The 27,674-nt window shown below is 48.8% G+C and overlaps 1 protein-coding gene across 2 annotated transcripts in view; it reads right to left on the reverse strand.

Moving 5' to 3' along the window:
• Positions 1 to 26,737, reverse strand: part of KCNK10 (potassium two pore domain channel subfamily K member 10) — a 128,584-nt gene extending 101,847 nt beyond the window's left edge. Inside the window, exon 1 of one of the 2 annotated variants that reach the window (XM_027066359.2) lies at positions 26,266 to 26,737. In XM_027066359.2, the coding sequence (XP_026922160.2) occupies positions 26,266 to 26,305 (40 nt within the window). In that variant the 5' untranslated portion in view covers positions 26,306 to 26,737. Of the gene's footprint in view, positions 1 to 22,687; positions 23,200 to 26,265 lie in introns of those variants that run through there. The other variant, XM_027066358.2, reaches the window with a different exon arrangement.
• Positions 26,738 to 27,674: the final 937 nt, after the last annotated feature.

Raw genomic sequence — 27,674 nt, forward strand, 5'->3', positions numbered from 1 at the left:
TTACTTCTCTAATCCTCTTCCGAAGCCTTCCTCTGGTTCCTGGGCAGGGGGACTCCACCCTTTCTGCCCCTCGGGCAAAGCTTGCAAATGTGCACTGTCTTGCCTGTGCTTAGACCATTCTCCCTCCCCATTCCTTTTCCCGGTCCGTGCACATTCCTCCCCCTGCTAATGGAAGCTCAAATCCATGCGCTCCTTCTATTTCTTATTCCAATCCATCTCGTACTACACATTCTTCATCTCCTCCATTAACAGGCTTTACCTGCGACCTTGCTTTCATCCACATGTGCGTTTCATCACCCTGATCAGAATGTGAACTCAGCAAGAACTCAGCAAGGGCAAAGACTATGTCCTTGATGTCGTGTGAAGTCTCTGTCAGCCCACAAGAGTGCTGAGCACACAAGTACGAAACACGTGTCTCATAATGGGACAAGTCAAAACCAACACATCCAGAAAACGTCTAACACCGGGTGCTCTACCAGGGTGTCCAACATGAACATGGTTCAGGATAGCTCACCTGCAGCATCATCCATATGGGATTCTCACTGCACTCATCCCAAAGTCCAAGTTTTAACAATGTTCCTGCACAATGGACCTGGATTTATCATTAGAATTCATCCTCGGAGTATACCAACTAATAAAGAAATCACTCGATCTGGGTTCATCCCTAACGCTTTTACAGAACTCATCTATCCTTTCCAAAGATTTGATGGAACCCAAAATTCAGAAGGATTTTGGTCTCAAAATTAATTTTACTTATATCATGGTTTTGAAATAAATAAGAAATCACCTATCCTATATTATACTCCTCTTTCTCAATCTGTTAAGAGATAATTCAGTATTTCGATCATCATCTAAGGAAATATAGTCCAGTTGTTATGAACATGGACTTGGGTTTTACTCAGACCCAGGTCAGACACTCAACCGTACCATTCACAAGCTCCAGGACCTTGGTAAAATTCATTCATTCCCATGGGAAATGTTAATTGAAAGCTACCAGGTACCAGGCACTGCACCTGAGCTCCCTAAGCCTCAATGTTCTCCTCTGTAAAATGGGAATCGTGGCATTCCCTGACAACAGACAAAGTGTCAGGGTGAAATAAGACAATGTTTGCAAAATGCCTGCCACCCTCCCAGCTCAGGGTTAATGAATAGCAACAATAAACATGAGTTGTCACTGTCCTTATCATATCATGATCGTGATCTTCTTGAGTCTTTGCAGAGCATTTAACCTTCCCAGGTAAGGTCCCCTTCTTAAAACTCTCTCCTATCCTTGGGACACCTCAGTGGGCTAAGCGTCTGACACCAGCTCAGGTCATGATCTCACGGTGTATGAGTTCAGGCTCCACATCAGGCTCTGTGCTGACAGCTCAGAGCCTGGAGCCTGCTTCGGATTCTGTGTCTCCTTCTCTCTCTGTCCGCCCCCGCCCCCCCCCCCCCCCCCCACCGCTTGCCCTCTGTCTCTCTCGTGCTCAAAAATAAATAAACATTAAAAAAAAATTTTTTTTTAACTCTCTTCTCCCTTGACTTCATGGAGAGGTCATCTTCGTGTTTTTGCTTTACTAATTTCGTTTCAGCCTACTAAATTAATAAATAGGAAAGAACATTTTCAGTGAGTGACAATGACAAGTGTGCTGACAGAGCGTGATCTGCACGAGTGGGTGTACAGAGAAGCATCTCTGAGGAGGTGATGTTTGGGCTGAGGTGTCAGAGGTGAGGAGGAACCAGTCACATGAAGATCCAGTGGGAGAGAATTTCAGGAGGGGAAAACGGGTCCCACAGAGGGCCTAGGATAAAGAGGGGTTGGTTTATTCAGGGAAGAGAAAAACACCTAGAGAGGGCTAGACTCTAGATGAGGTTTGGAGAGGAGGAAACACAGCCCTCACAGGGAGCTTTGGGAGCCAGCAACAGGAGCTGAGAGTTAATGCCAAGGGCAAAGGGGCACTATTCGAAAATTGTAAGCTCTGGGTATGACAGGATGTGATATACGCATTTAAAGATCACTTTGGCTGCCCTGTGGGGAATGGATTACGGAGAACAGGAAGGAAAGCAGTAAAAAGGCTGTGTCAGCTAGGAGGATGTGTTAAACCAGAGTGGCAGGAGCATATCCTGGGCATGTTTTAGAGGTCACAGTTGGCATGACTTATTGATGAAGGGATTGAAGCGTCAAGGGGCAGGAAAGAAAGGACTCATCCATGCATCACGCCTAGATTTTTTGTTTGAGCAACAGTATCCACGGTGGTGCTGTTTGTGGAGAAAAGGAAATCTCAGGGAGGAGCAGGTTTGGGAGGGGAGTCCACAGTCCTGCTTCAGGGTCTGGAGCTGGAGAGGGCCATTAGACGGGTGGGTAGGAACATCAAGGGCGCAGGTAGATGTGCAAATCTAGAGATACACCTGGGAGGTACAAAGGGCTGCTGACCTCACCCAGGGAGAACCACAGAGATCAGAAAGACCTCAAGTCCAAGGGCGTGGGCATTCTGCCATTGGAAGGAGAGCACCAGGGAAACGGCCAACCGGAGAGTGAGGAGCGGCCATGAAAACTGAAGGAAAACCCCGAGGAAATAATGTCACAAAGCAAGTGACAGACATACTTCAAGGAGGAGAAAGTGTTCAGCTATTAAAAAGACCTCAAGGTGTCAAGGAAGATGCAGCAGGTGCTTCCCGGTGTTTTCACATTGGCCCCTCTCCCCTCCTTGCTAACACTCCCAATTTCACCCATATGTTGGTTAAACGGCAGCATGTTTAAAGGTGGGCCCCAGTCACAAACTCAGGAGATAATTCTTAATTGGTCCGAGCCAATAATGATAACACTGTTGCCCTTTGATGCTGATTGGTTTAGGGGTTGTTGCAAGGAGAAGTATGCTGTGCGGCTCCTGGGTGGGGGGAGTCCTCCATGATGAAAAGAGAAATATAAGGAGAAGCTCACTTCACTTTCCTCCCTGCATTTGGATGACATAAGACCTGCTGGAGCTTCTGCAGCCCTCTTTCCACCATGTGGGGAGCATTTGCCAACATGAGGAAGGAAGGCAGGGCAGAAAGCTGGACACACCTGGGTCCTCGATGGCATTACAAAACAGCTGAGCCACCTTGGCAACCCCCTATTCAGTGAGAAGATAACTCTCTTAACCATAAACGTCCTTAGTGTTTAAGCTTCTTTGTTTTGTTTTGCTTTTTGTTTTTGCTTTAGAGACAGAGAGAGAGTAAGCGGTAAAGGGAGAGAGAGACTCTTAAGCAGGCTCCACACCCAGCACAGAGTCCGACAGGGGGCTCAATCCCACAACCCTGGGATCATGACTTGAGCCGAAATCAAGAGCCAGACACTTAACTGCCTAAGCCACCCCTGTGGCTTCTTTGAACGGGACACTGTGCCACATGCAGCTAAAGCATCCTAATTGATACTTAAGATACAAGAACAGAAAGGGGAAGGCAACGGCCACTGGTGACCTCAGTCAGAGCAGCCCTTGTGAAGCGGTGGTGGCTGAGAAAGGAGGTGGGGTGGGAAGGTGGGGACCCTGACTCCAGACAACTCTTCCCCACCATTATGCTGTGAAGGGCGGAAAGGAATTAGCTGGTGGCCGCAGTGGATGTGGGCCAAGGGGATGCTGGGAGATTCTGAAGCACACTCACACACTCGTGGGAATATTCAAGTAGAGGGGGAGAGGGTGATGGTTCGAGAGAAGGGAGGAGACCAACAGAGCATCAGTGGTGGGGTCCCCAGCGTACATGGAGGATTGGCCTTGGACAGGAGTGGACGCACTTCATCCACTGAGGAATAAAGGCAGGGCAGTGGGTCCAGATACAGGTAGTCTGGCAGAGTTGGGGGGGGGGGCGGGGACAGGAGGTAGTTCTGACCAATTACTTCCTTTTTTCTCAGTGATGTAGGAAATGCTCAAAATGTCTCTCAAGACCTCTCTAAAACTCTCCCCGCACTGAGGATTCTGTCCTGGGTTACTCTGAATTTCTTCCTTCACATGCCCACTGAACTGTTTCTCTTTTGGAGTTTTTAATTCATCCGGTGTCATAGTTTTAACTCCCCTGTACCACCCGAATGGAAACTCCTCAAGGGCAGGGAACATCTAATTAACATCCCAGAATCCATCACGGAGCCTGGCACACGTGTAAGTGAAAGAAAGTCCTCATGTGCTGGGGTGAAAAAGGCAGTTGGCCCTTATTCGCCGATTCCACATCTGCCCATTCTCCTACTTGCTAAAATGTATTTGTAACCCAAAAACAACACTCACGGAACTTTCGCGGTCACTTGTGGACATGTGCAGAGCAGCGAAACGCTTTTGTCGTCCGATGCACATGCTCCCAGCCGAGGTCAGACAAAGCCAACGCTCTGCTCTGCCTTCTTGTTGTGGCTCTGGTATTGTAAGCAGGTGTCCTTTTCGTGGTCTGTTTAGTGCCATGTTTTTCACATATTTTGGCTTTCTGCTGGTCATTTCACCGTTTAAAATAGCACTCAAGCACAGTGCTGAAGTGCTTTCTAGTGTTCCTAAGTGCAAGGCTGTGCTTGCCTTATGGAGAAACTATGTGCTAGGTAAGCATCCAGCAGGCATGAGCTACGGTGCTGTTGCCGTGGGTTCAGTGTTAATGAGTCGACAATACACGTCAAATAAAATGTCTTTAAACAGAAGCACACGTAAAACAAGGTTATGTATCGATCGGTTGATGAAAAGGTGGTGACCAGCAACTTGCAAGAGCCTAACTCTAGAAGCAATGGTCCGGTATTCACTAACTCGGTACCCGAGGAGACTTTACAGAACATGACCTCTGCAGATAATGAGAATCAACTGTACTCCATTTTGCCATCTTCTGAGAAGGAGAATTATGGAGACAGAATGGTTTGATGAGGATGAGATGAGTCTCATCAAGCCTTAACCTCTCTTTTCATGCTTTACAGATTACTCATCAGCACCAGGATTTGTGCTGAAGATGTGTTGCAGAGAAAGCTGCTGATTAGCTGCGGATAGTATCCCCTAAGAGCCACTAGCCTGCCTGGGGAACATCTGGGAGCACTGTGCCCTATCGTCTTAAAGCTAGCTGGGTGGGGAATGAGGCAGAGAAGCAAGGGAAAGGTGAAGATTTACCGTATGTCTTCATGTGGTTTCCCCCAGAAGCTGATCCTAAGATAAGGACCTCAGCACCAGTAGTTGTTTGGGAGGTGAAGAAAGCACTGGTAGGGGGGTGGCGAAGAGAGAGAGGGATTGGAAAGCAGCCAAGAAAACCAGCAAAAGGTGCAATATCAAGCTTGCTTTCACTGTGGAAGAATGGAATTCTTCCCGTTAAGAGAAACTAAGAAACTAAGACTCAAAACATATTCCTGAGTTATCCGACCCAAGGCTGGGGGAACTGGGGTATTCATACACCATCCACCATCAGTCACTGGTTGAGGGGTGCTCTTGGGGTGTGCTAATTTCCCTGCACTTTCTGCCTTCCGCGGAGCCTTCAAAGTCAGCAATGTCCAGAAAATGGCAGAAGATGCAAGAAATGGCAATTGGAAGTCAGCCAGTTTGCCCTGAAGGGGTAAGAGTAAAGGGATACGGATGGGCTCTGGCATGCCTGGTACATCATACAGGGCTGATGCTGAAAGTCTCACGTAAACCAAGACCCGGAATGGGCCACTTCTGTGAGAAATCTACAAAACAAGAGCATAACCATCACCTAAGTCCTGGGGTCTTCATGTACTTTCAGCTTAATTCATAGACCAATTCCCACTACTACTTTTAAGTCAAAATAAGGTTTAATGACGTTTCCAGAGGAACCTGGAGATAGTACGTAAGGTCATTTTCCTTCTTTGGCAGAAGCAAGATGGAAAGCTGAGTTGCATTCTTAGTGATCAAATGGGCCCCTTCCCCTCAAATAGCATGTGAGAGAATAGCAGGACAGAAGCCGTTTTTGGAAAACAAGGGGAATCTAGCCCTTCATAGGATGTGCTGACTCACCATCACTGACTAGGTAGGTCCCCAAGGAACATACGCCGAAGACGCACATCCCTGCCCAAGAGCCAGCTGCTGCTCGGTCTTCCCTTCCACGAACACCTATGCCCACTGGCCCCGACGCTGTCACAGCAGCTGAGGAATGTGCACTCCAAACTCATGTCTCAGGAAAACTCCTGGGGCCGGGAGGGGGAAAAGTGTGTAACAATCTACTGTTACAGACGAGGCAAGAAAGACAAGGGTTCCTCCATTACATCGGGTGAGTGGACTTCTGGGCTTTGAACACAGAAAGTATATTTCTGGCTTCATTTTGACCTCCACCACTTTCACAGTTCATGCCATAACCCTTGAGAAATGGATAAAAGAACTAGACTGGCCAATGCAAGTCACAGAGCCACCCGTGAGTGTGCACCCATGAAACCAGACCCTCCTCCAGGAGGTAGATGGAGACCATCAGAGTCCTGTGAGCAGGGACTCCTTCGGCCACAGCGAGGAAGAGGGGACAGGCCTGAGGCCCAGGTAACCCTCACCTAGCAGGACACGCCCTCTACCTGGACCTGACACTCAGCATGATACAGAGGCCCCATCAGAGGCCAGCAAATGGCCTTGGAGCCAACACAGACCTGGAAGCAAGCCCCAACTCAAGCACTTTCAAGTGGGGTGGTCATGAGCAGTTACACACACATTCGCAGCTTTGGTGTCCTCGCCTCCACAATGGAGCTGACCCTACCCGTCTCAGATGATTGCCCGTGTCTTCAATCAGACGTAGATACAGATGCTGGAAAATGAGTGAATCTTGGAAACATTGTGCTAAGTGAAAGAAGCCAGTCACAAAAAGCCACATGTTATACGATTCCATTTATATGTCATGTCCAAAATACACATATCCATGGAGACAGAAAGTAGATTGTGGTTGCTTAGGACGGGGAGAGAATGGGGGGTAATTGGAGGTGACTGCTAATGGGTCCAGGGCTTCCTTTGGGAGTCATGAAATCTTCCAAAATCAGATGGTGGTAATGGTGGCGCAGCCCTGTGAATATCGTTTTTTTTAAAAAAAAAAAACACTGAATTGTACATTTTAGATGGGTAAATGTTGTTATGTAAATGATGTCTCCATAAAGCCATTATCTACAAAACAGAACAAAACAAAAAGATCTGGAGCCCTCACTATGTGCAGATTCTTCGGAAGCCATGAGTCCCCAGGTCATTAGGCCCAACATGAGGACATGAACTGGAAAAACAAGCAAAGTGACTCAGGCTGCTGTGAAGAATAAATTACAGCGTGTACCTTAAGCACTGAGTACCGCGCCCGGACGCAGAGCAAACCCTTGGGAAGCGCGCAGGCCCAGTACCCTTGTCATCATCGTGTACGAGTCTCCTGCGTGCCTGGCACTGTGTTCGTCCTTTGTGCTCACTGTCTCATTTAAGTCCCACAGGCCCTAGGGGATGGGCACTATCATCATTTCTGGATCTCAGGTGGGGAAGCATAGGAACGGAGAGGTAGGTCAGCGGCTGGGGGGGGGGATGGCAGAGCTGGAGGACAAATGTGGGCTCTTACACAGCTCCTCATCACATCTGCCTCATCGCCAGCAGCAGCATGGCCCCCGTTCCCCTCATCAGCACCACCAGGCAGGGTTCCTTCAGTCGCTAGAACCGGTTTAAAGCAGAACAGAAGCTTCTGGTAACTGCTGGCAGGCTGGCTCCTCCAGGTCCCTCCCAGCCACTCAGCCGAGAATCCCAGGACTACAAGTGTGGCCTCACTGCGACCCTACCTCAAACCCCAGGTAGGATTCCTGCGGCCCCCCGGGATTCAGAGTGGACACCCAGCCTGTCCAACCAGCTGCTGTCTCCTTAAGCCTTCGTGACCCAGGCTGGCATCCTTGACCCTCTGTTGGCCTCAGTCTGCCCCGGCATCCCAGATGTAGTGAAGAGATTGCCAGGCTCATAACCAACCCAAGCCCCAATTTCCCCCTATTCAGAAGATATGTAAATGTAGACACTTTGGAAATCACGTGTAGCAAGAAGTTCCCATCTGCCAGAGAGAGAGAATGAGAGAGAGAGAGAGAATTTAAGTACCTAACATGTTGGCCTCGCGGTTCCTCGGAGATAATTTACATGTCGTCACCCTGGGGGAGAGTCACACTCTCCCCACTTCCCAGTGATACGTGCACAAGCCACACAGTCCCGATGAACACAGATTCTTAAGAAAAGTTCAGTGCAAACTAGGCAGTTCCGAGGCCCTCGACGAAATCACTGAATTCTCTAACAGAATATTGCTGCCTCCAGCAGGATCGACACTCATTCCCTACAAAATTATCAGACTAAACATTTTTTTTTTTCACAAAGCAAGGTAACATTAGAATGGCCTCATCTTCATCCTTATTATAAAACTGAGGCGCCCGGGAGTCTCAGCCGGTTAAGCGTCCGACTCCTGGTTACGGCTCAGGTCGTGATCTCATGGTTCATGAGGTAGAGCCCTGTGTCGGGCTCTATGCTGACAGCCCAGAACTTGTTTGGGATTCTCTCTCTGCCCCTTCTCTCTCTCTCTCTCTCTCTCTCTCTCAAAATAAATAAATAATCTTTAAAAACTTGCTTAAACTCCTATACTTGTCAAATGTGGATCTGAAAAAGATTTCTACAATGCAGAGGAAGTTGACCTGAGTCTACAAGAGAGGCTGAGAGGTCTGGCCTGGTGGTAAGTTTCAGGAGGGCAGAGACTTTTTGTTGCTCCCCCGTCCCTGCACCCCCAAGCCCGGAACGGTGCTGGGCACCAAGAAAACATGCAGTAGATATTCACTGAATAAAGGAGTGGATGCCCTTCCCCAAGAGGCTGAATATACACCCACATCCACACTATTATAGAATTTAGTTTGGAATCTCCGAACTAATATGCTCTAGGCTCTACAGAGCTACAGCTCTCCATTAATTCCTCCCAAAAAGAAGGGAATGGGTTTCGAAGGAGGTCCCAGCACCTGTTGGCATTACCTTAAGAGGCAATGTGGAATGACAGAGGTTAGCAGATAAGGATGCAAAGAGGCACTTTGTCCCTCTTTGCTGTCTGGTCAAAGGCAGGTCACTTGAACTCCCTAGACTCCAGGGCATTCCTGAATGTCTGAAAAGTCCCTTCCAATTCCTGAGGTGACTTTCATTTGAACCGGACATCATTTCCACAAGGGAAAATCTGTCGTCAGTGTCCTTTTCCCACCCTCCGGGCACCTTTACCCGCTGGCCCCCATCACACAGCGCCTGGTGTCCAAGGTCCTCCACGTGCTCCCTGTGTGGCTCCTCCCCACGGCCCGTCTTCCCTGCTCCTGACTTTTCCCTTCCCCACTCTACACCAACCCATCAATATGTTTGGGTTCTGCGTCCCATTCTCTCTTGGCCCAGTTCTCCTTTAGGCATTTGATTAGCTTGGCTGCACCAATGGGTAATTGAGAGTTTGTACGTTATCCCAAAGAAATATATTTGCATTTTAACGAGATGTGTTCTGGAGATGAGATTTTAATCCATATCGCTATCAGCGCATTTATCGTGGTATATTATGATACTTGATTATGCACCTGGCTCAGCAGCTAGACTGGGACTTTCTGGGCATAAAGCCTCAGGTCTTTTTCGTCTTTCTGTGTCTGGTACCTAGCCCCCATTTCTCTGGGCACGCACTCAATAAATGTTCATGGATAACCACGTAGATGAATGACAGGCTGTTGACGAGGAAAGTAACTGCTAGATTTGAGGCGATCTGATGGTCACGGGAAGGACTGATGTGGGTCAGCAACAGACAAGGACTTACAGGGCTCCTCAAATCCTGCTTCCACCTGCCCCTCCCCCCTGTGGCTGTCAGCTCTGCCTGCCTTTAGAACTCAGTCTGAATGCAGACATTATTGCCTGAGAACAGGCATTCATGCTCCTATAGAAGCTGTGTTCTCACCCTGCCAGAGAAAGGGACCAGCACATCACAGCGTCTCATTAATTCAGGCTTTTGGGAAGTCTTCTGAGCTGAGGCCACAGAGACTCAGGGGTTCCCATTATAGTCAAAGGAGAAATACCCTAATGTCACAATGCCTTTCAACACTCCAGAAACAAAGTGACAGTGGGTATGGAGGGGATGCTGACAATTTTTCTCAGGCCCATTATGCTGGACTGATAGCCAACTGCTTCTGAAAGCTGTCTGAAACGCAAAACACAGGCCCTCAGTAGTTGTTGGTTTTACTGATTCCTTGACTCCAGATATGTAAATGATGACAGAATCAAGGGCCATGTAGCAAAGCCAGGGAAAAGATTATTTAACAAACATTGAAAACGCAGTGGCCATTGTTTTAAGATAACACCTCCCATTTGTAACCAGCAGTTTGGCATTGGCTATCCTAAATCAAAGATGCCAAAAGGAGCTTTTCTCCTGCCTAGATTTAAAAAAAAAAAAAAAAAAAACAAAACTCCTATGATTCGTAAGAGGAAACGCAAAGTCCCCCAGGTGAGTCAGGCACCCGGCACCCTGCCTGGCACATAGTAAGTGTCCTCCATAAACATTTGCTGAATCAGCCATTCAATTTATGAGTGGTTTAAAAATCACTCATACGTGATCTATTACAAATCAAATATTTGTATATTTGTAAAAATACAAAATCTGCTCGTGTCATCTTCCTCCTTCAAACCATTCAGTGCCTTCCCTGTATTCTCAGAGAAGCAGCAAAACTCTTTCGTATGACCTACCATATCCTGCAGAACATGGCCAGCACCCCACCATGCCTACCTCTCTCTCTAGCCAGGGCCACAATCCGGGTCTCCTGAGACCAGCGCTCACCTTACTGTGCCTCACTGGCTTTCTCTATGCTTTTATAACACGCCCAAATACTCCTGAGATCTAAAGCAGACTTAGCTGCAGGGGCGTTACTGGAAACAGCGCCATGAACCACGAGCCTCGTGCACAGCTGCGGTCACGTCCACGGTACGTACACTACATGACTTATGACCGTTTCTCGTAGGAAAAGTGGAAGCACTGAGGAAAGGATGTGCATGTGGCTCAGTGTGGCTCCTAATGAACCAGTTGTTGGCGCAGGAAGAACGGGGCCTCAGGAAGTAGGAGAATTAGTCACAAGTTAAAATCACTCTGAAAGTCCATCTCTTAGCAGGGGTAAGTGGAAGCGGAGGGTGGGGGTAGCTCCTGGATGAAGGAACGGAGGGGGAAATCACAGAACCAGAAGGCAAGTACACTGGCATATGAGTACCCTGAGAAATTTTCAGCCCGTGGTTACTATGGTTACAGACGCCACGAGAGGTGGCTCCAGAATGTGATGAGGGGGAGGGGGCCTCAGGCAGCCTCCTTCAAACCCACTCTCGCGGGCCTAGGGCCTCTTTGCCATTTTGTGCGGGAAGTGACATAGTCAACAAAGCCTGTGGAGGCACTCAAAAGAAACTGTATTCATCTTCCTCCGCCCAGGACACAGAAGCTCCAAAACTTTCCTCAGAATGTAAAATTGCTTCAAGAATGATAAGCCAGGCATGCAGTGTTTGGAAACATGAGAACCTCTAAGGCATCAAATGCATCCCTTTTCCTGGAAATCGTTTTCTCTACAAGAATGTGCAGAAAAAGCAACAAGGTAGTTAAAAAAGAAAAAAGCCTACTTAAAATATGACAGAGAGGGCTAACAGGCCTCCCTCAATGGCTTTTCCCACGTGCCGGGTGGGTCCCCCACCCCCCCGGCACACCATCCCTGCCATCTTGGCTACATTCTGACTTGGGTTTCGGTCACACCATACAGACGCAAGGTCTGCTGCAGAAACACACCAGACGCCCATTCCCTGACATTTCTGCTGCTCGGCCTGAAGGATGCCCTGTTCTTCTGGCTTTGTCCAAGGAGGCTAGATGTTCAGTCACCGAATCTGTAAAGGAAGGGGGTTGTTAAAGAAGGGGAATCTGAACAAGAAGTGGGCCCAAGAGTTGTCACACTTCACCTCTGGATTCAAAAGAAATTGGGTTTATCGTGTTGGTTATTCTCTGGTGAATGTCCTACGGATTTATGCGTAGCATCGTGCCCACCCGAGACAGCCTCCACGGATGCTTTTTGTAATTGAATAATTTGCTTGGACTGCTAGGTATCCTGGGATCTATTATGAGACCATATATTCATTCCTTACATAAATCAACATCATACTGTCTTTCTAAAATATCATTTTGAGTAGCAGGTAATAAATAGGAAGGGTAAATGAGTTCAGTGAATCATTGTTCTGTGGATAAGTGGGAAACGCAGAGTTAAATAAAATCAACCAGGTTTCTGTACTACAGGATTATCAGAGGGGGTGTAGGGGTAGAGGTGAGAGCTCCAGCATGAACAGACAGGCCCAGTTTAAGCGACAGAACTACAAGGTAACTTTGTGCAAGTCGCTTGAGCTGTGTCGGACTTAGTCTCCTCATTCAGAAAGCAAGGACAATAATTCCATCTCTTTCTTTGGACTATAAAGAGGATTATATGAGATAATGACTATAAAGCACTTAGCAGAGCGCCTGGAACTTAGTATACATTCAATAAATAAGAGGGGAAAATGCTTACAGTAATTTTAAAATATAGCCTCAAATCCTTTGATACTCCTTGCTTCCAAAGTGAGCTTAATCATCCCAAGTATGAACTAAACTTAGTAATTCACATCTAACGAAAAGACTGTGGCTATAGTAACAATATGTGATTTCTGAGGTTGAATCATAAAAGGCATCGTCAATTCCACCTTGTTCTCTCTCGGATGGCTTGATCTGGGGGAAGCCACCCACCATGTCAGGAGGACATTCAAACAGCCTGTGGAGAGGGCCACATTGGCAGGAAATGAGGTTTCCCCCGCAACAGTGAGCAGCAGTTGCAAGTCACATGAACACATCATCTCAGAAGCAGATCCCCCAGCCCCAGTCAAGCCATCGGATGACAGCAGCCCCAGCCGACATCCGACCACAACCACGTAGTGGCTCCTGAGCCAGACCACCCAGCTAAGCTGTTCCCAAATTCCTGATCCACAGAAACTATTAGATAATAAATATTTGTCATTGGTTTAAGCCACCAAATGTTAGAGTTTTTGTCCCACAGCAATACCCACTCCTCAGGAAGGCATGAATGAACACACATCATTCTGTAGACCAACCATGAAACCCTTTTTTTTTTTTCCTCACAGTATCTGACAAGATTAACTTGTGTCTTATGGAACGCAATTTGGGAAATGCTGGTCCAGAACTTGACATTTTATAAAGCTTGTTCACACTTGTTATCTCATTTAATCATTTCAGCAACTGTGAAGCAGGTGCTGACTGTGATCTTTATTTTACCCAAGAGAAAACTTAGGCTCAAAAAGGTTAAATGATTTGTCCAATTTATTATTCTAACTAATGCAATTGGTGGAACAAGAACTCAGACTCAAGTATTATGATTCCAAACTATATTTTTTTCTCTCATCTTTTCTCTGGTTTGACCAGAACCACCCAGGTTTTTGAAACCTGGGATAAGAATACTGACAGTCTAGGAGAGTCCCAGGGAGGGGGGTTGTGCCGGAGGCCATGCTCCCAGATGATCTGTATAATGAAATAGATGCTTCTCAAGCGGCTGGAGCTGTAGTGTTCCCTGACTTCTCAGAACAGGGGCCATGTCAACCGTGATAACAACATAATGCAGGTACACGGAGCCTTCACAATGCTCCAGGATGCTTTTGAGAGTTGGCATATATCACTTTATTTAACCCATATAATAAATCAGAGAAGTACAGGGTGTCATCATCTCCACCTTACATGTGAGGCTAAGTCACAGACAAATGAAGGTACTTGCCAAAATCCGCCACTAGTAAGTGATACAGCTCAAACTGGGACCCAGGTGAACTAAGGATATCAAGCCATCAACATCTCAACCGTCTCCTTTCCCATAAGAGTGGCAGAGCCAGTGCTAGAACCCAGATCCTTCCACCTTAAGCTCCAATCCTGTAGAGAGGGTAACATCTAGTCCAGAAGCTAAGTTAAATAAATAGAACATACATTTAGTTCCACCAGGTTTCAAAGACATATATGCTGAACCAGATATACCATAACTACTTGCCATATGGCCTCAAATTCCATCGAAAGAAATGAATGCCTTTGGCCCAAAGCAATATTCTCAACCAGTAGAATCTAGGAGTTGACCCAGGTTGGTTCATGGTTACAACGGATAACAACAGATTCCTCCAAATTTGCAGGCAAAAAGAAAAAAAAATAAGTTAATGGATAGAATCTTTTCATTTCTAAGCTTTTTCTCCCATCATTTTTTCTTAAACATTTGGACCCTGCTTCCTTATCTCATCTGATAAAGGTGACTAAATGTTCAATTGTCAAATATCACACCTGATACCAAGCATCTCTATTCAGACTGTCAGGCTCCTATTACACTAAATTTGGTAAGTTACACTAGTTGTCTTTATCCTGAGAAAATATTTGATATTCGGGGGATCTACAGGCATTCTTACACATAAGAAACTCACTTTCCTGGTATTAAAATTGTTTTTAGAAATACAAATTAGCATTTGGGGCCATTCTGCAAAGGTCACCATGACTTCCAGATTCCTATCACTTGGGTAAATCTGCACTGTCTCTGTGGGCATCTCTTTTTAAATTGAAACACTACAAACACCCCTACATTGGGTAGATGAATAAAAAAAAATGGGATCCTCTGCATAAGAGATAGCGACTGAGGTTAGAACTCTGTGGGAGGGCAGGTGAGGGGTGAGGAGGGGTAAAGGAAGGAAGGAAGAAGGAAGGGAGATGGGAATGAGGGAGGTAAAGTTCCCTATGATGATGTGGTTTACGTATTGCAGCAGTTAACTCTCCAAATCCTATGTTTCACTACCAGTCTAGTCTCCTTCAAAGTTCCCTCTGTGGCAGGGGAGGAGTCAAGGAACCAAAGTTGGTAGTATAGAAAATGGAATCCCCTGAAATCTTACCTACCTACCCTTCCACACCACCTCTTATGCCCATCCGTCCAGCCTCCCCGGCTCTGGGAGTGGAGGAGGAAGAGAACGCAATTCCCCCCAACCCCCTTGCCGATGGTTCTGGCACTCACCACCACCGCCACCCCGACCCTAAATGGAGGATTTGAAAGTCAGGTTTCATTTTCAATTCACAGTACTCAGTCCCAGACACTTCTGAGGGGAGAAAAAAAAAAACATCTCAAACTCTGTCTGCAAACCACAAATAAATGTTCTTGAAAGTAAAATATGAGGTTTTGTTTCTCCATGCTGGGTAACAGTAATGAGCCTAACTTAAACAGTTAAGTGTCCACTGACAATACCACGAGGACCAGAGCCCAAAGGTGGATGAGGATGGTTCCTCTGACCACCGTAAAAAAAAAAAAAATCTGCCAGGTGGGTGTAACTGACATTTAGGGAGATTCCAAAACCACGTCATGCAGAGCTGAGCCCCTGACTCTGTCTCTGTCTGCTTCATCTTGTAAGTGCCGTTTAGAACAGAATCTGAGTACAGCAGAAGCTTCTCCCTTTAATTCACCTTTATGCTTCAGCCAAGAAAGCTGTCCAAACTGAAACCTCCTAATTGGCTCTCAGTAAAATGGCTTCATTCTGTTTCATTAAACTCTTCTAATTCTCTATGGACTAAAAGTCACAATAAAATAAAATAAAATAAAATAAAATAAAATAAAATAAAATAAAATAAAATAAAATAAATAAAATAAAATAAAATAAAATAATCCACTATCTCTATAACCTTTTTCTTGCCAACAGCGGGCCCCCAGTTCTGTGCCATAGGAGATACCCTTCACACCATATCGCAGGTGTGGTTGAAGTCTCCCAATTTGGGGCAAGATGCACATTGTATTTTTTTAATGCATCTGACTTATGATGCTAATATACAGCCTGTTATGGACTGAACTGTGTCCCCTGCAAAATTCATATGTGGAAACCTTAACTACCAACATGACTGTACTGGAGATAGGGCCCTAAGGGGGTAATTAAGGTTAAATGAGGTTATGAGAGTGGGGCTCTCATTCAATAGCACTGTTGTCCTCGTTAGAAGGGGAAGCCACCAGAGTGCTGTCTCTCTACCTTGTGAGGGCACAGTGAGAAGGTGGCCAGCTGCAACCCAAAGGAAGAGCTCTCATCAGACATCGATCCTGCTGGCACCCTGATCTTGCACTTCCAGTCTCCACAACTGTGAGAAAATAAATTTCCATTGTGTGAGGCACCCAGTCTAAGGTGCTTTGTCATGACAGCCTGAGGAGACTAAGACAGGGCCAAAGCACAGATGTTTTCGGAAACAGGGTGAAGTAGCAAAATCAACCTGTCTTGTCTTAATGCCACTCAGCGAACACTGGGATGGGCAAAAGAACGGTGAAGCTCCCTCAGACACTGCTGGAAAAGAACCCCGAACCAAATCTTGGCCCAGACGATCTTTGGAACATTTTTTCTTTTTACTTTCTAGGATAATTGCGGTGATTTGGGCGCATTTATTAATCCCATTTGGAACGCTGATCTCCTGAAAGTTGGATGCTAAATCAAAAATAGATGGCTTTCTTTCCAGCAAGTCTAAGCTATACAAATGTGTGTCTGGAAACACATTAGCAAAGATAGCGCTCAAGTGACCTTGATGGCCATAAGAGACTGAAATTTTTTTTAGCCAGGACAGCGGAAGTGAAATCCAAGGGTCTTCAACTGAACTCACGGGATAAAGTGCCAGCCAGTTTATGGCCTGCAGAAAACAGCCAGCGACTACCGACTCACTGATAGACTGAGAGCCTTTTTCCTCTAAATCTCTCAGAGAAACTTCTGAATACACTTACGGGTAAAAGTCGATGAAAGCGTGTGGGATGGACAAAGACCCTGGAAGGGAGGAAGGCTTGAGGGAAATTGGCCTTGGCCTGGACTTTAAGGATCGAAAGGACTGGGTTGGCCCCCAGCTCTGCCTGTTTGCAGCCTTGGGCCTCTAAATAACTCATTTCCTCTTCAACAAACCTCAGGTTCCAATATCAACAAAAATAAGGTTGTTTCTAAAACAAATGAGATAACCTGTAAGAAGCGTTATGTAAACTGAAAAGCGCTAAACACGTACAAGATAGGCCTCTCTGGAATTCTGCATTCAGGTATTCACTAAAAACGCAGCTTTAAAAAAAAAAAAAACTAAACTAAAACCAGCTCCTTGGGCATCTGGATGACTCAATCGGTTGAGTGTCTGACTTTGGCTCAGGTCATGAGCTCATGGTTCGTGAATTCTCATGCTTCGTGAGATCAAGCCGCGCATTGGGCTCCGTGCTGACAGCATGGAGCCTGCTTGGGATTTTCTGTCTCTCTCTGCCCCTCCCCCTCTCACGCTCTCTCTCAAAAATAAACAGACATTAAAAAAATAAAAATAATTAAAAATTTAAAAAACCCAGCTTCAGCTCTGAAGGTTTGCTTCTTTCTTAAGTGGATTTAAATACCTAAAAAGAGCTACTTGTCAATGGCTAATCTGAGCCGAATTACTCATTGAATACCAACCGTATCTTTGTCAGGCTACGTCACCACCCTGCCCCAGCCCCCACCGCACCCCCATTCAGCCTTTTCACTCCTGGTGACAGGGAGAACAGGAGGAAACAGTCTGCTGGAGACTTTTCGAGAGATGGGAGTTTGCAACAAGTGGAAATGTCTGTGTCCTTTCCAATACCCCGTTATACAGAAATAGTCTTCCTTTCTCCTTAGTTGTACTTTGCCGCTTGTAGCTTAGAGGAGTCCTGGAATTTCCTTCACGCACGAAGACTTAGAGATCCTCTCCACTCCAACCCCCCAACCATCTACTCATTCAGCAAAAGTCACTGAGTGTCTACTGGGTGCCAGGCTCTTCCTGGGGCACTGGGGACATGACAGTAACAAGACAGGGCAAGTTCCTGTTCATGAAGTTCATACGCTAGTGAGGGAGGCTGGCATCAAATGAGACACATGAGTAAGAGGCTTTCGGACAATGACCAGTGCCGGGAACACAACTGAATGGGCGACATAGTAGAAAGTGACAAGGCTGGGGAATGAGAGGGGAGGTCTTCGGATGGGACAAGGAAGCCCTTGCTAAAAAGGTGACCTTTGAGCTGACATTCAAAGGTGGAAAGGAGCCAGCCACACGAAAATGCGTTCTAAGCAGTGGAAAGTGCAAGTCCCTGAGACAGGACCAAGTTTGATCTATTTGAGGAACAAAAGGAAGCCAATGGCCCCAAGGTCAGATCGAAAGAGAGGGTTGAAGAGATAGGGTCAAAGAGGCCATGTCAATGGTTATTTTGCACATGGGAGGGGCCATGAGAAGAAGTGAAATGAGCAGCCCAAAGTCACACAGCTAATTATTGCTACAGCTTATTCTAGAACCTAATTCTTTTGCCTCCAAATCCAGGGTTTTTTACACCATATTGACCTGCTTGCCTTGAGGTGTGGGAATATTGTGTGCTGATCTTAATGCTTTTTAAAACCCCTTAAGATACATAAAAGCGGGGCACCTGGGTGGCTCAGTCGGTTAAGCGTCCGACTCTTGATTTCGGCTCAGGTCATGCTCTCGTGGTCGTGAGATCCAGGCGAGGCTCTGTGCTGAGCGTGGAGCTTGCCTGGGATTCTCTCTCTGCTCCTCCCCCGCTTGCTCGCTCTCTCTCTCCCTCTCTCTCTCTCTCTCTCAAAATAAATAAACATTAAAAAATATACATAAAAGCAGCAAGCCAATCCCAGTTTTCAGCAAAATACCAACAGGTGATCCCAGTGATTTAAAATGCACATAAGTTTGGGGCACCTGGGTGGCTCAGTCGGTTGAGCGTCTGACTTCGGCTCAGGTCATGACCTCGCGGTCCGTGAGTTCGAGCCCCGAATCGGGCTCTGTGCTGACAGCTCGGAGCCTGGAGCCTGCTTCGGATTCTGTGTCTCCCTCTCTCTCTCTGCCCTTCCCCCACTCATGCTCTGTCTCTCTCTCTCTCTGTCAAAAATAAACGTTAAAAAAAATTAATAAAAAATAAATAAATAAAATGTACATAAGTTCTCCTACAAAAGCCAGACTTGGTGCCATTCAACTTTTTCTGAGGTCCTACACAAGCAGTAACTATTTGTCATAGGCTTAGCTTTACAAATATGGAGGAAGGCCACAGCTCACCGGAGAATAATCATTTCACATTTAGGTCTTCGTTTTGCACCTAAACCTCTTGACAGTGCTTTGCTTAATTCACGCAAGGGCAATCAAAACCAATCTGCTCTCAATCCGCCTTCATTCTGTGCTATTAAATTGTCAGGTAATGGGGCTGTAAGTAAAACATCATAATTACAACCTCCTTCCACAATCTGTGAGCACCTCCACCTGAAGGTTCGAATCTGTTAATACTCAAAACCTACAGTCTGTGGAAGGGTCCCTCTCCTTTTCTGTTATAATGCTAGGTTCCCCTTCATCTCTGCCCTGCTAAAATACACTTGGTCTGTGTAAGCCCCAGCTTCCAAAGAACAGACCCAAAGTCTGTCCAGTGGCCAGTGACTGGCCCACCAGAGGTAGAGGCGGAGATTCTATTTGGCTAGATGGGCTAATGGAGAAAGGACTGAGTAGGAAAGGCATTCTTCTTCCTCTCCCTCCCCCTCCTCTTCCTTCTTCTTCTCTTTCTCCTTACAATGAGCTTCTCCAGCCCCTGAGCTCTGGGAGCCTCACAGACAAGAGCCAGAGGTCCCAACAACTTAAGACATAGACTCAAAGAATGTATAAGGACCCCTGTTCTTGGGGCGCCTGGGGGGCTCAGTCAGTTAAGCGTCCAACTTCAGCTCAGGTCATGATCTCACAGTTCGTGGGTTCAAGCCCTGCGTCGGGCTCTGGGCTGACAGCTCAGAGCCTGGAGGCTGCTTCGGATTCTGTGTCTCCCTCTCTCTCTGCCCCACCCTCCTCGTGCTCTGTCTGTCTCTCTCTCTCTCCCAAAAATAAACATTAAAAATGTAAAAAAAAAAAAAAAAAAAAAAGGACCCCTGTTCTAGTCCAACAGCACCACACACTACCTGTGTGATCTTGGGTAAGTTACTCAACCTCTCTGTTCTTTAGTTCCCCCACCTGCAAAATTAGGCCAGTATCTTCTTAAGTTTAAATAAGAGCAAATAGATTCCTCTAGTAAAATTGTAACGAATTAGTTAAGAATAAACTATTTTTTAATGTGTGTAGAGCGCATGGTTCCATACAGGCGTGAGATATACCACCCTCACTCCCTTACTCTCTTCCTGCCTCCACCTCCTGGCTAGAAAACACTACTGCCACGCCCACCTGCAAGAACGACCGTGCATGAAGTCAGAGCATCTTACTGGAAGGTAGTTCAGTGGCACCCTGATGGCCATCAAGTGGGGCCAATACCACCGCAGAAGTATATTATGAGAATAATTGCATGAAATAATGTGCATGAAACACCTGCATGCAATGATGTCTCATTAAATGTTGGTCTTTTTATTGGAGTCTTTTCATTTTTAGCACCATCCGTTGTGACTGTAGATGCTACTTGTGCACTTTTCCACTGTTGTCAGGCTGTAACATGTTGGATTCATCTGTGTTTATCACTGTCATATGTAGAGAGAGAGAACGACGATTATCCAGAAACGTATTCTCAAAACCAAGGCAAGCTTCACAGCCCTCCATCCCGACCAGAGTTCCCTGAAGATGCCAGTATGATCGTTTAGACAGCTGCCCACCTGACACACCTCAGGGACATCTCCCAGTCAACAAGTTTCAGACTGAACGCTCGAGCTTTCCTGCAAGACTGGTCCTGCCCTCGCTGTCTTCCCGGTTCTTCCAATGACTCCACCTCCACGCTGCATTCACACAAAACCTGTTGATTTTCTTTCTGCCTTCCAGAGCTCCCTACCCCATCCACTTTTCCATTACCACAGCCACTACTACCCTGGTCCCTGTCACCATGGTGTCAGGTCCCTAACATTCACCCGAGCCACACAGCGCTTGTTTGGAAACGGAGTTCAGACCATACCTCTTCTCAGCTTGAAACCTTTCAAGGGCTTAAGATAAAGACAACACTCCTGTCCCCACCCCACAATCCTACCCTACCTACAACAACATGAGGCTGTTGGGGTCTGACACTATGGATCCACCAGCCACACCTCAAAACACATGCTCTCTTGCTCTCCACTCTAGCCATGGAAACTGCCTTTCACTTCCTCAGATACACATGTTCCTTCTGCCGCAGGGCCTTTGCACTTGCTGTTTCCTCTTCTGTGTCAGTTCACCTCCTCGGTAGCCAGTTAAGCCCTACATATCTTCCAGGTCTCAGCACAAGGGTCTGACTACCTTCCCTGACTGCTCACCTTCCCTGATCCTTGTCAATCTCTTCTACACTTTCTTAAAACCCTGATGCACTCCTTCATGGAATGTACATAAACATACAATTAGGCACTCTTCTGTGCATTGACTGATTTAGGTCTACGTCCCTCACTATAAAGTCCAAGAAGACTTGTTCTATACTATTCTGACTATATCTCCAGGGACAGCATTTGGTAAGTAGTGGGCATTCAATAAATATGTTTTGCAGGGACCAAAATAAAATTAAAAAAACAAAAAACAAAAAACAAGGCATACTTTCCAGAGATCAACAGACAAAAACTGGGTTGGGTTTGGGTTGTATTAAGGTGTAACAGCTTCAGTGTTGAAAACAGGCAACACATCTTCACTCGTGAATAGCCAGTCGGCTTATAATACATTTACTCAACAAATAAGTGGGTTTCTGCTTTTCTGGTCTGGAGAAAAGAATAAATGCCCTCGCAAAAACAAACAAACAAACAAACAAAAACAACCAAAAAAATATTAAACGCACATACACACATCAGATAAACAAATTGCAACCCAACACACACAGAGTTGTTGCCTAGCCCAACCCAGCTTCAGAGGAGGCTGGGAGAAATGATAAAACACATTCCTGCGAAAACCGGACACTCGGTTGCAACTTGTTCCGCTCGCCTGGCAGTCATTCAAGAGGGGCCTTAACATCTGTATGCTAATTACAGACACGGTGGTCGACGCTAGGCACACACAAATCTGTCTTGGTCGCTCTCTTTTGCGCCAAGGGAACGCTGTCCAACATTCATTAGAGCTTGTAGGCCACACTGCTGCTCAGGCGGACACGCTGCGCGCCCCCTCCCCAGCCCTTGCCAGCCCCACCCTTCTCGCAAACCCCTTCCCCCTCCCACTTCTAGTCCTGTCTGAGCCAAACTAGCTGTCTGGTTTGGTAATAAGATTGAGAGAAGACTCGGAAGGCCCTGGGGGCTCCATTATGCCCCGTGCCTTAGGAGAAGGGCCACCTCCAGGGACCGGTGCTGCAGATCCGAGCCTCACTTGCTGCCAGGAAACCTTTCCCACCGAGGACACCCTGAGCAGGCTGCGCAGCTCCAGATCCAGGGGGAGGCACCCCACCCATCTGCCAGAGAGACAAAGATCACCAGAAACAAAGGACACACACACACAGACACGCACACGCAAAGTCAAAAGCAAATACCGACACTTGGTGTGAATTCAAGCCAAAGAGCCGGCTTGGTGTATCTTTAAATAGGTTTTGAGACAATCCAGGAGGGACAATGATTATGTGCTAATGACAGGCACTATCTGGGTTTGGAGCCCACGCTGCCTCCGCCCTCCTCCCACCCGCGCTGCGGTTCCCAGGCGCATTTTCCAGCCTCAGGACACACGCTGCCGGGAGCAAGAGTGCTTCCACTCACGGAAGCGCGCGCGCGCAGGAGGTGGAGGCAGGACGAGGGCCGCCCAAGTAGGAAATACCAACCTTTCGGATCCCAGTTCACCTGTTTTCTTGGAGTCTCGATTGGAAATTTCATGGCTCCGTTGCCCAGAAGGGGAGGAGATGAAAAGAATCGAAATAATAATAAAGTCCTCAAGCTTTACACGCCTCGGTACGGCAGTCCAACAAAACAATCTCCAAGGATGGGGGAGCCTTGGACTGGCTCGTGGAGGAACCCCGGAGAAAGATAAGTGGAAAAGACTGGCTATAAGGAGACACTGGAAACGGCTTAGGTGTTGGCACCGGCGGAAGGGTGGCCAGCTGCAGCCCCCTGGGTGAAAGGAAAAGTAAGACTGGCGAGGGGTGGATGGAGAGGGAGGCTCGGGAAGATAAAAGAGCCAAGCTGCTTCCCAAACGCGGGGGCGGCAGGTGGGGGGGCTGAGCAGCCGGAGGGCCGGCGCGAGGGAGAAACCCACTGCAGTGTCACTCCAGCCCCCGAAGGCGTGTGCGCACACACTCCCGCACACACTCACTCGCCCGGGCGCGCGCTCCGGCGGGCACGTCAGCCTCGCTCGGCCGCGCACCGCGCACACGCCCCACCCCGGCCGCGGCTCCTAGCCTCCCCCCGCCCCGGGCGACGCCCCCCACTCCCCACCCCCCGAAAGCCATTGGACGGAGGGGTGGCGCGGCACCCGGGGAGCGCGCGACGAGGGCGACCCTCCCCGAAGCGCGCCGCGGACGCCGCGCCACGGCGGGAGAGCGCGCGGCGGGTGGAGGCGCAGGGCCACGGCCGCGCGCGGGGCTCCCCGCGCCCGGGCGGGAGCGGCGGCCGGCGGCGGACTTGCCCGCGGGGCGGCGGCGGCGGGCGCGGCGCGGCGGCCGGAAGCCGCGGCGGGGCGGGGAGCGGGCGCCGGGCGCGCCGCTACTTACTGGCTCGGCCGGCCGGCGGGCGGGCAGGCGTGGAGGCAGCCGCGGCGCGCTCGGTGGAGTTGCAGCCGGAGACACGCTTGGCTGCCTGGAAGGCGCAGCAGGAGGCGGAGGGAGGGCCTCGGCCGCCCCGCCGCAGACCTCGGCCTCGGGGGTGACCTCTTGCCACCCTGGGCGCGCACACACACACCCTTTTTTTTTTTTTTCCCTCACTTCATTTTTTCACTCCAGTCTCCCCCCCCCCCCCCCCCCCCGCTCCCGGTTCTCCCGCCTGCGCCCCGAACCCGCGTCCCCAGCGCACTCGAAAGAGGCCGGTGCCAGCCATGAGCCTTTTGTTCTGGGACTGCTCCGCGTTGGCCGCGCTCTCCCCACCCGGAGAAGCTCGCTCCCCAGGCGCAGCCCGGTCCCTTCCCCAGCTACCTGCAGCCCGGCTGGGGCCGCTTGCTCGGAGGCGGGGGAGGCGGCTGGAGACAGACGCCACGACCCCAGAGGAAACTGGAGTTGCCAAGACCTAGCGGCCCCGGGAGCCCGGGGGCCCAGTCCGGGCAAGTGCAAAGGAACCCCACACATGTTCCCGGAAAGAGGCTGAACCTGGCGCCTCTCCCCTACCCCAGCTCTCACTGAAGCCGCACGGGGGCTTTCCGTGAGGCCTCGATCTCCAGAAGAGGCAGGTGGTGCTGAAATGCTCTCGAACGGGCCACTCGAAGTACCAATATGAATGATGCTTACAAATTATTTCGGCTCCTAGCAACAGAGACTTGCACATAGTAGATGTTCAAGAAACACTCGCTAAATGAAGGCATGAGCTGCTTGAAGTAGTGTTGGACAGAAAGTAGTTTAAATTCCTGTCCATTCACTGTCCACTCGACCTGTATCTTAAGCCCCTTCTACGTGCCATCACTGTGCTAGGTGCTGGCCGTGTGGCAGAGACCGGCACAGGTATGGATCTTGCTTCCGTGGGTCTTACTGTCGAGTGCCCACGAGGTCCGGTTAGATTTGTCGTTGCCCTTAATTATGAACAAGAAAGTGACTGCCAGGCTCATTCCCAAGACTGCCTGCTATGGTCCTGAACCCCTACGTTGGCAGTTGCCACTCTAGGGCACCTTGAGGCCTCTGGGAGCCCTGTTTCAGCAGCGTCCTTCCCATCCCCCGCAGTCACATCCAGGTTTCCGAGTCCCAGGGCAAGATCCACAGAGGTCCACTGTCATCTGTGGGAAGGGCTGGTAAGTGCTTTGTCACTGACCCTGCAGGCTGCTGGGACTGGACTCCTGAGTTCAATGCAGACCCCATCCAGGCAAACCTGGTCCCGGTCTGATGGCGGTACTCTGACCCCTCAGCCCTTTGGGAAGACACAGGTTCCCAAGGCACTTAACAGCCACCTTCTCTGGGAGTCCATTTCCACACTTTGTTTCCCTCTACCAGAAGTACGGGAGGATGGATGAGACACGGAAATCAGACAAACAAGGAATTTCTGCTTCTCCAGCCATGACCCCAGAAAAATTCTGTCCCCAAACCCGAAGTGAGCTGCTTCTAAGCTCCTGAAACAGCCTTCAGAGGTTCACTCTGCCCTCTCCTTAACTGCTCACAGGCAGGAGGGCTAGAGCCCAGTCACTGCAATGCAATGTTTTCCTCTGCATCTGAGTCAGAGAGAGGTGCCCCCAGAGAAAGATACCCTCTCTCCCAAAGCCTCTGAGAATAGGGAAGAAAGACTGACATGTATCAAATGGCCCCTCACAGCCTCATACTTCTCTGTATTTATCTTCCCTGTGTCATGTTGAAGAAGCTCTAACCAGCCTCATTTTACAGATGAGAAGATCAAGGCCCAGAGAGGTAAAGGAACACACCCAAGGTCACAACACGGAGATTCTAACCCAAGGGAGCTCATCTGGTCCCTGCACCCATAAATCTGACCCTGAAGCCGTCAGATAGGATCTTTGGGTCATGAAGATCTAAATACTCTATTATCTAGGATCCCAGCCCTTCCTCCTTTGCAAAATGAATTGGGCTACCCTGCTGCCCTGAGGTCTACATCAGGGAATTAGTTTAATATCCAAGGCAAATTCCCCTGGCCCAAAATGTAGCCCTAGGGTGCATCATTCAGTCAATCAACAAACCCGTATTGAGCAGGTCTTGTGGATGAGACAGACTGGAGATTTCCCTCAGAAGTTTCATGGGGCCCTGGGAGAACCTTGCCCCAGAAAGGCATCAGCAGGACCGTTATTTGGAGGCTTAGGCAGGTTTCAGATGGACCTGCTGGGGTGAAGGAGTCGGATCAGGGGTCTGAAGTGCCTGATGTGGGTTGAAGACTTGCCCTAGTCACAGGCCCTTAGGATCTCTCTGCTAATTCACCGCCCCCCCCCACCCCCCACCCCAACCTCTGGGGCTTTCTCTTTCCTCCACTTTCACTCTCCCTTCTCAGTATGTGGACAACACAAATGGGGGAGGGGTCCACCAAAAATTAAGTAAATAAGTAAGTAAGTAATGCCAGCACAACCTCCCCAAATGCGCCTGACACCAAGCCCCGCTCCTAAAGTGCGTATGTGGAAAGGGCTGGAGGGACTGGAGGGTGTAAAGGAAGAGCCCCCCCACCTCCCGCAAGAAAAACAACTTAGCACATTAACCCTTTGTGTTTCTGCAACCCCCTTCCACCGCCGCCGATTCTTCCCCTTGGTTATTACGCACTAGATTCCACTTACCCCAAGGAGGAAAGAAGCGAACTGTCGAGAGAAAAAACATCCAAAACGGATGCCGCGCGGAGCGGTTCCCTCTCCCTCTGTGCCGCCGCAACTTCCATGGCTATTGCTGCGGGCGGGTTAAGTCTGGTGGAGAGAGACCGCCTCGGGTTCCTGCGGCAGGAAAACAAAGCATCGTGGAGCAGTCTGCCCGCACTGGCCGGGCCCCGCCAGCAGCCCCGGGCCGGCGGCGGCCGCGTCCTGGGCGCATTCGGTGGCAGAGGGCGCAGATCCCCGCCGGGGAAGCGTCGCAGCGGGTCGCCCCGGCCTCTGCAGCTCAGAACCTGCAATAGTTGTCGCACCACTTTAACGATTGCCTGGTGGCCGGGCGCGGGAGGGCTGGGGGAAGCCAAAAACCCCAGTCACCTCCCGCGAGGAAGTTTTCCCAGAGTTGGTGGCTTTGCTACCCCCTCCTCACGCCGCAGTCCGGGATGGGTGTGAGAGTCGAGGGGTGCTGCCTGCCGCGTTGGGGAGTCGGTCTCTCGGGGGGGGGGGGGGGGGCGATGGCAAAGAACAGCTCAGCCGGAGAAGAGTTGAAAACGGATTCCGGGGTGAGGCCGGAGAACGTCCTGGACAGAGAATCGCAGGGAGTGATGAAGCAGCTTGGGGAATCCTGCCTGGTGCCGGCTTGGCAAACAGACGCGGGAGGACAGATCTGATTAGACTCCACTTTGAACGCACGAATACCAGAATGAATGCACTAATGTGCTTTGAATTGTTCCCCTTTGGTTTCATCATTTCTCCCTGAAGTCCAGAAGAAATCCCCACCTTCCAAGATCTTCCCCACCCCCCTGCAAGACATCTCCAGGTCTCCTCCAAAGAACTGCAGAGAAGTTTCCGTGTCCTTTTGTGAGGATACCCCCCCCAACACACACACACACACACACACACGCACACACACACGCACCCTGTGGTTACCCACTCTGGTAGAACTAACAAGGTTATGCGTTCAAGTTAACTTGAATCTCTCCTCACAAAAATGTTTCCCCCAGTGAAGTTTCCACTTTGTTCTAAGCATTTAATCACGCCTACATTTGGCTTCATGTCCCAACCAGCATCTGCAAAAACACACCCTTAAATATATGTTGCTGTAATCTCAGATTCTGCTTTTGGCTTGGAAAAGCTGGAGTCACATCAGTAGCTAAAGGGCAGAGGGTATCATATGTCATACTGCTCAATAGCAAACTCTGTGTGCTAAACCCTGAAGATTTATTTTGGTGACTCAAACCTCTGATTGCGGATTAATGAAGACAGCATATTATGAACTCCAAACAAGTTGTACTTAAAGCATCACGCTGACGAGCATGTTTCATAACTAGGAACTGCTTTCCTCTTCCCTTGTAAGTTTCTGTATTTTAAATTTTGGTCCTTAA

The sequence above is a fragment of the Acinonyx jubatus genome, chromosome B3 (assembly GCF_027475565.1).
Source record: "Acinonyx jubatus isolate Ajub_Pintada_27869175 chromosome B3, VMU_Ajub_asm_v1.0, whole genome shotgun sequence".
NCBI classification, from domain to species: domain Eukaryota; kingdom Metazoa; phylum Chordata; class Mammalia; order Carnivora; family Felidae; genus Acinonyx; species Acinonyx jubatus.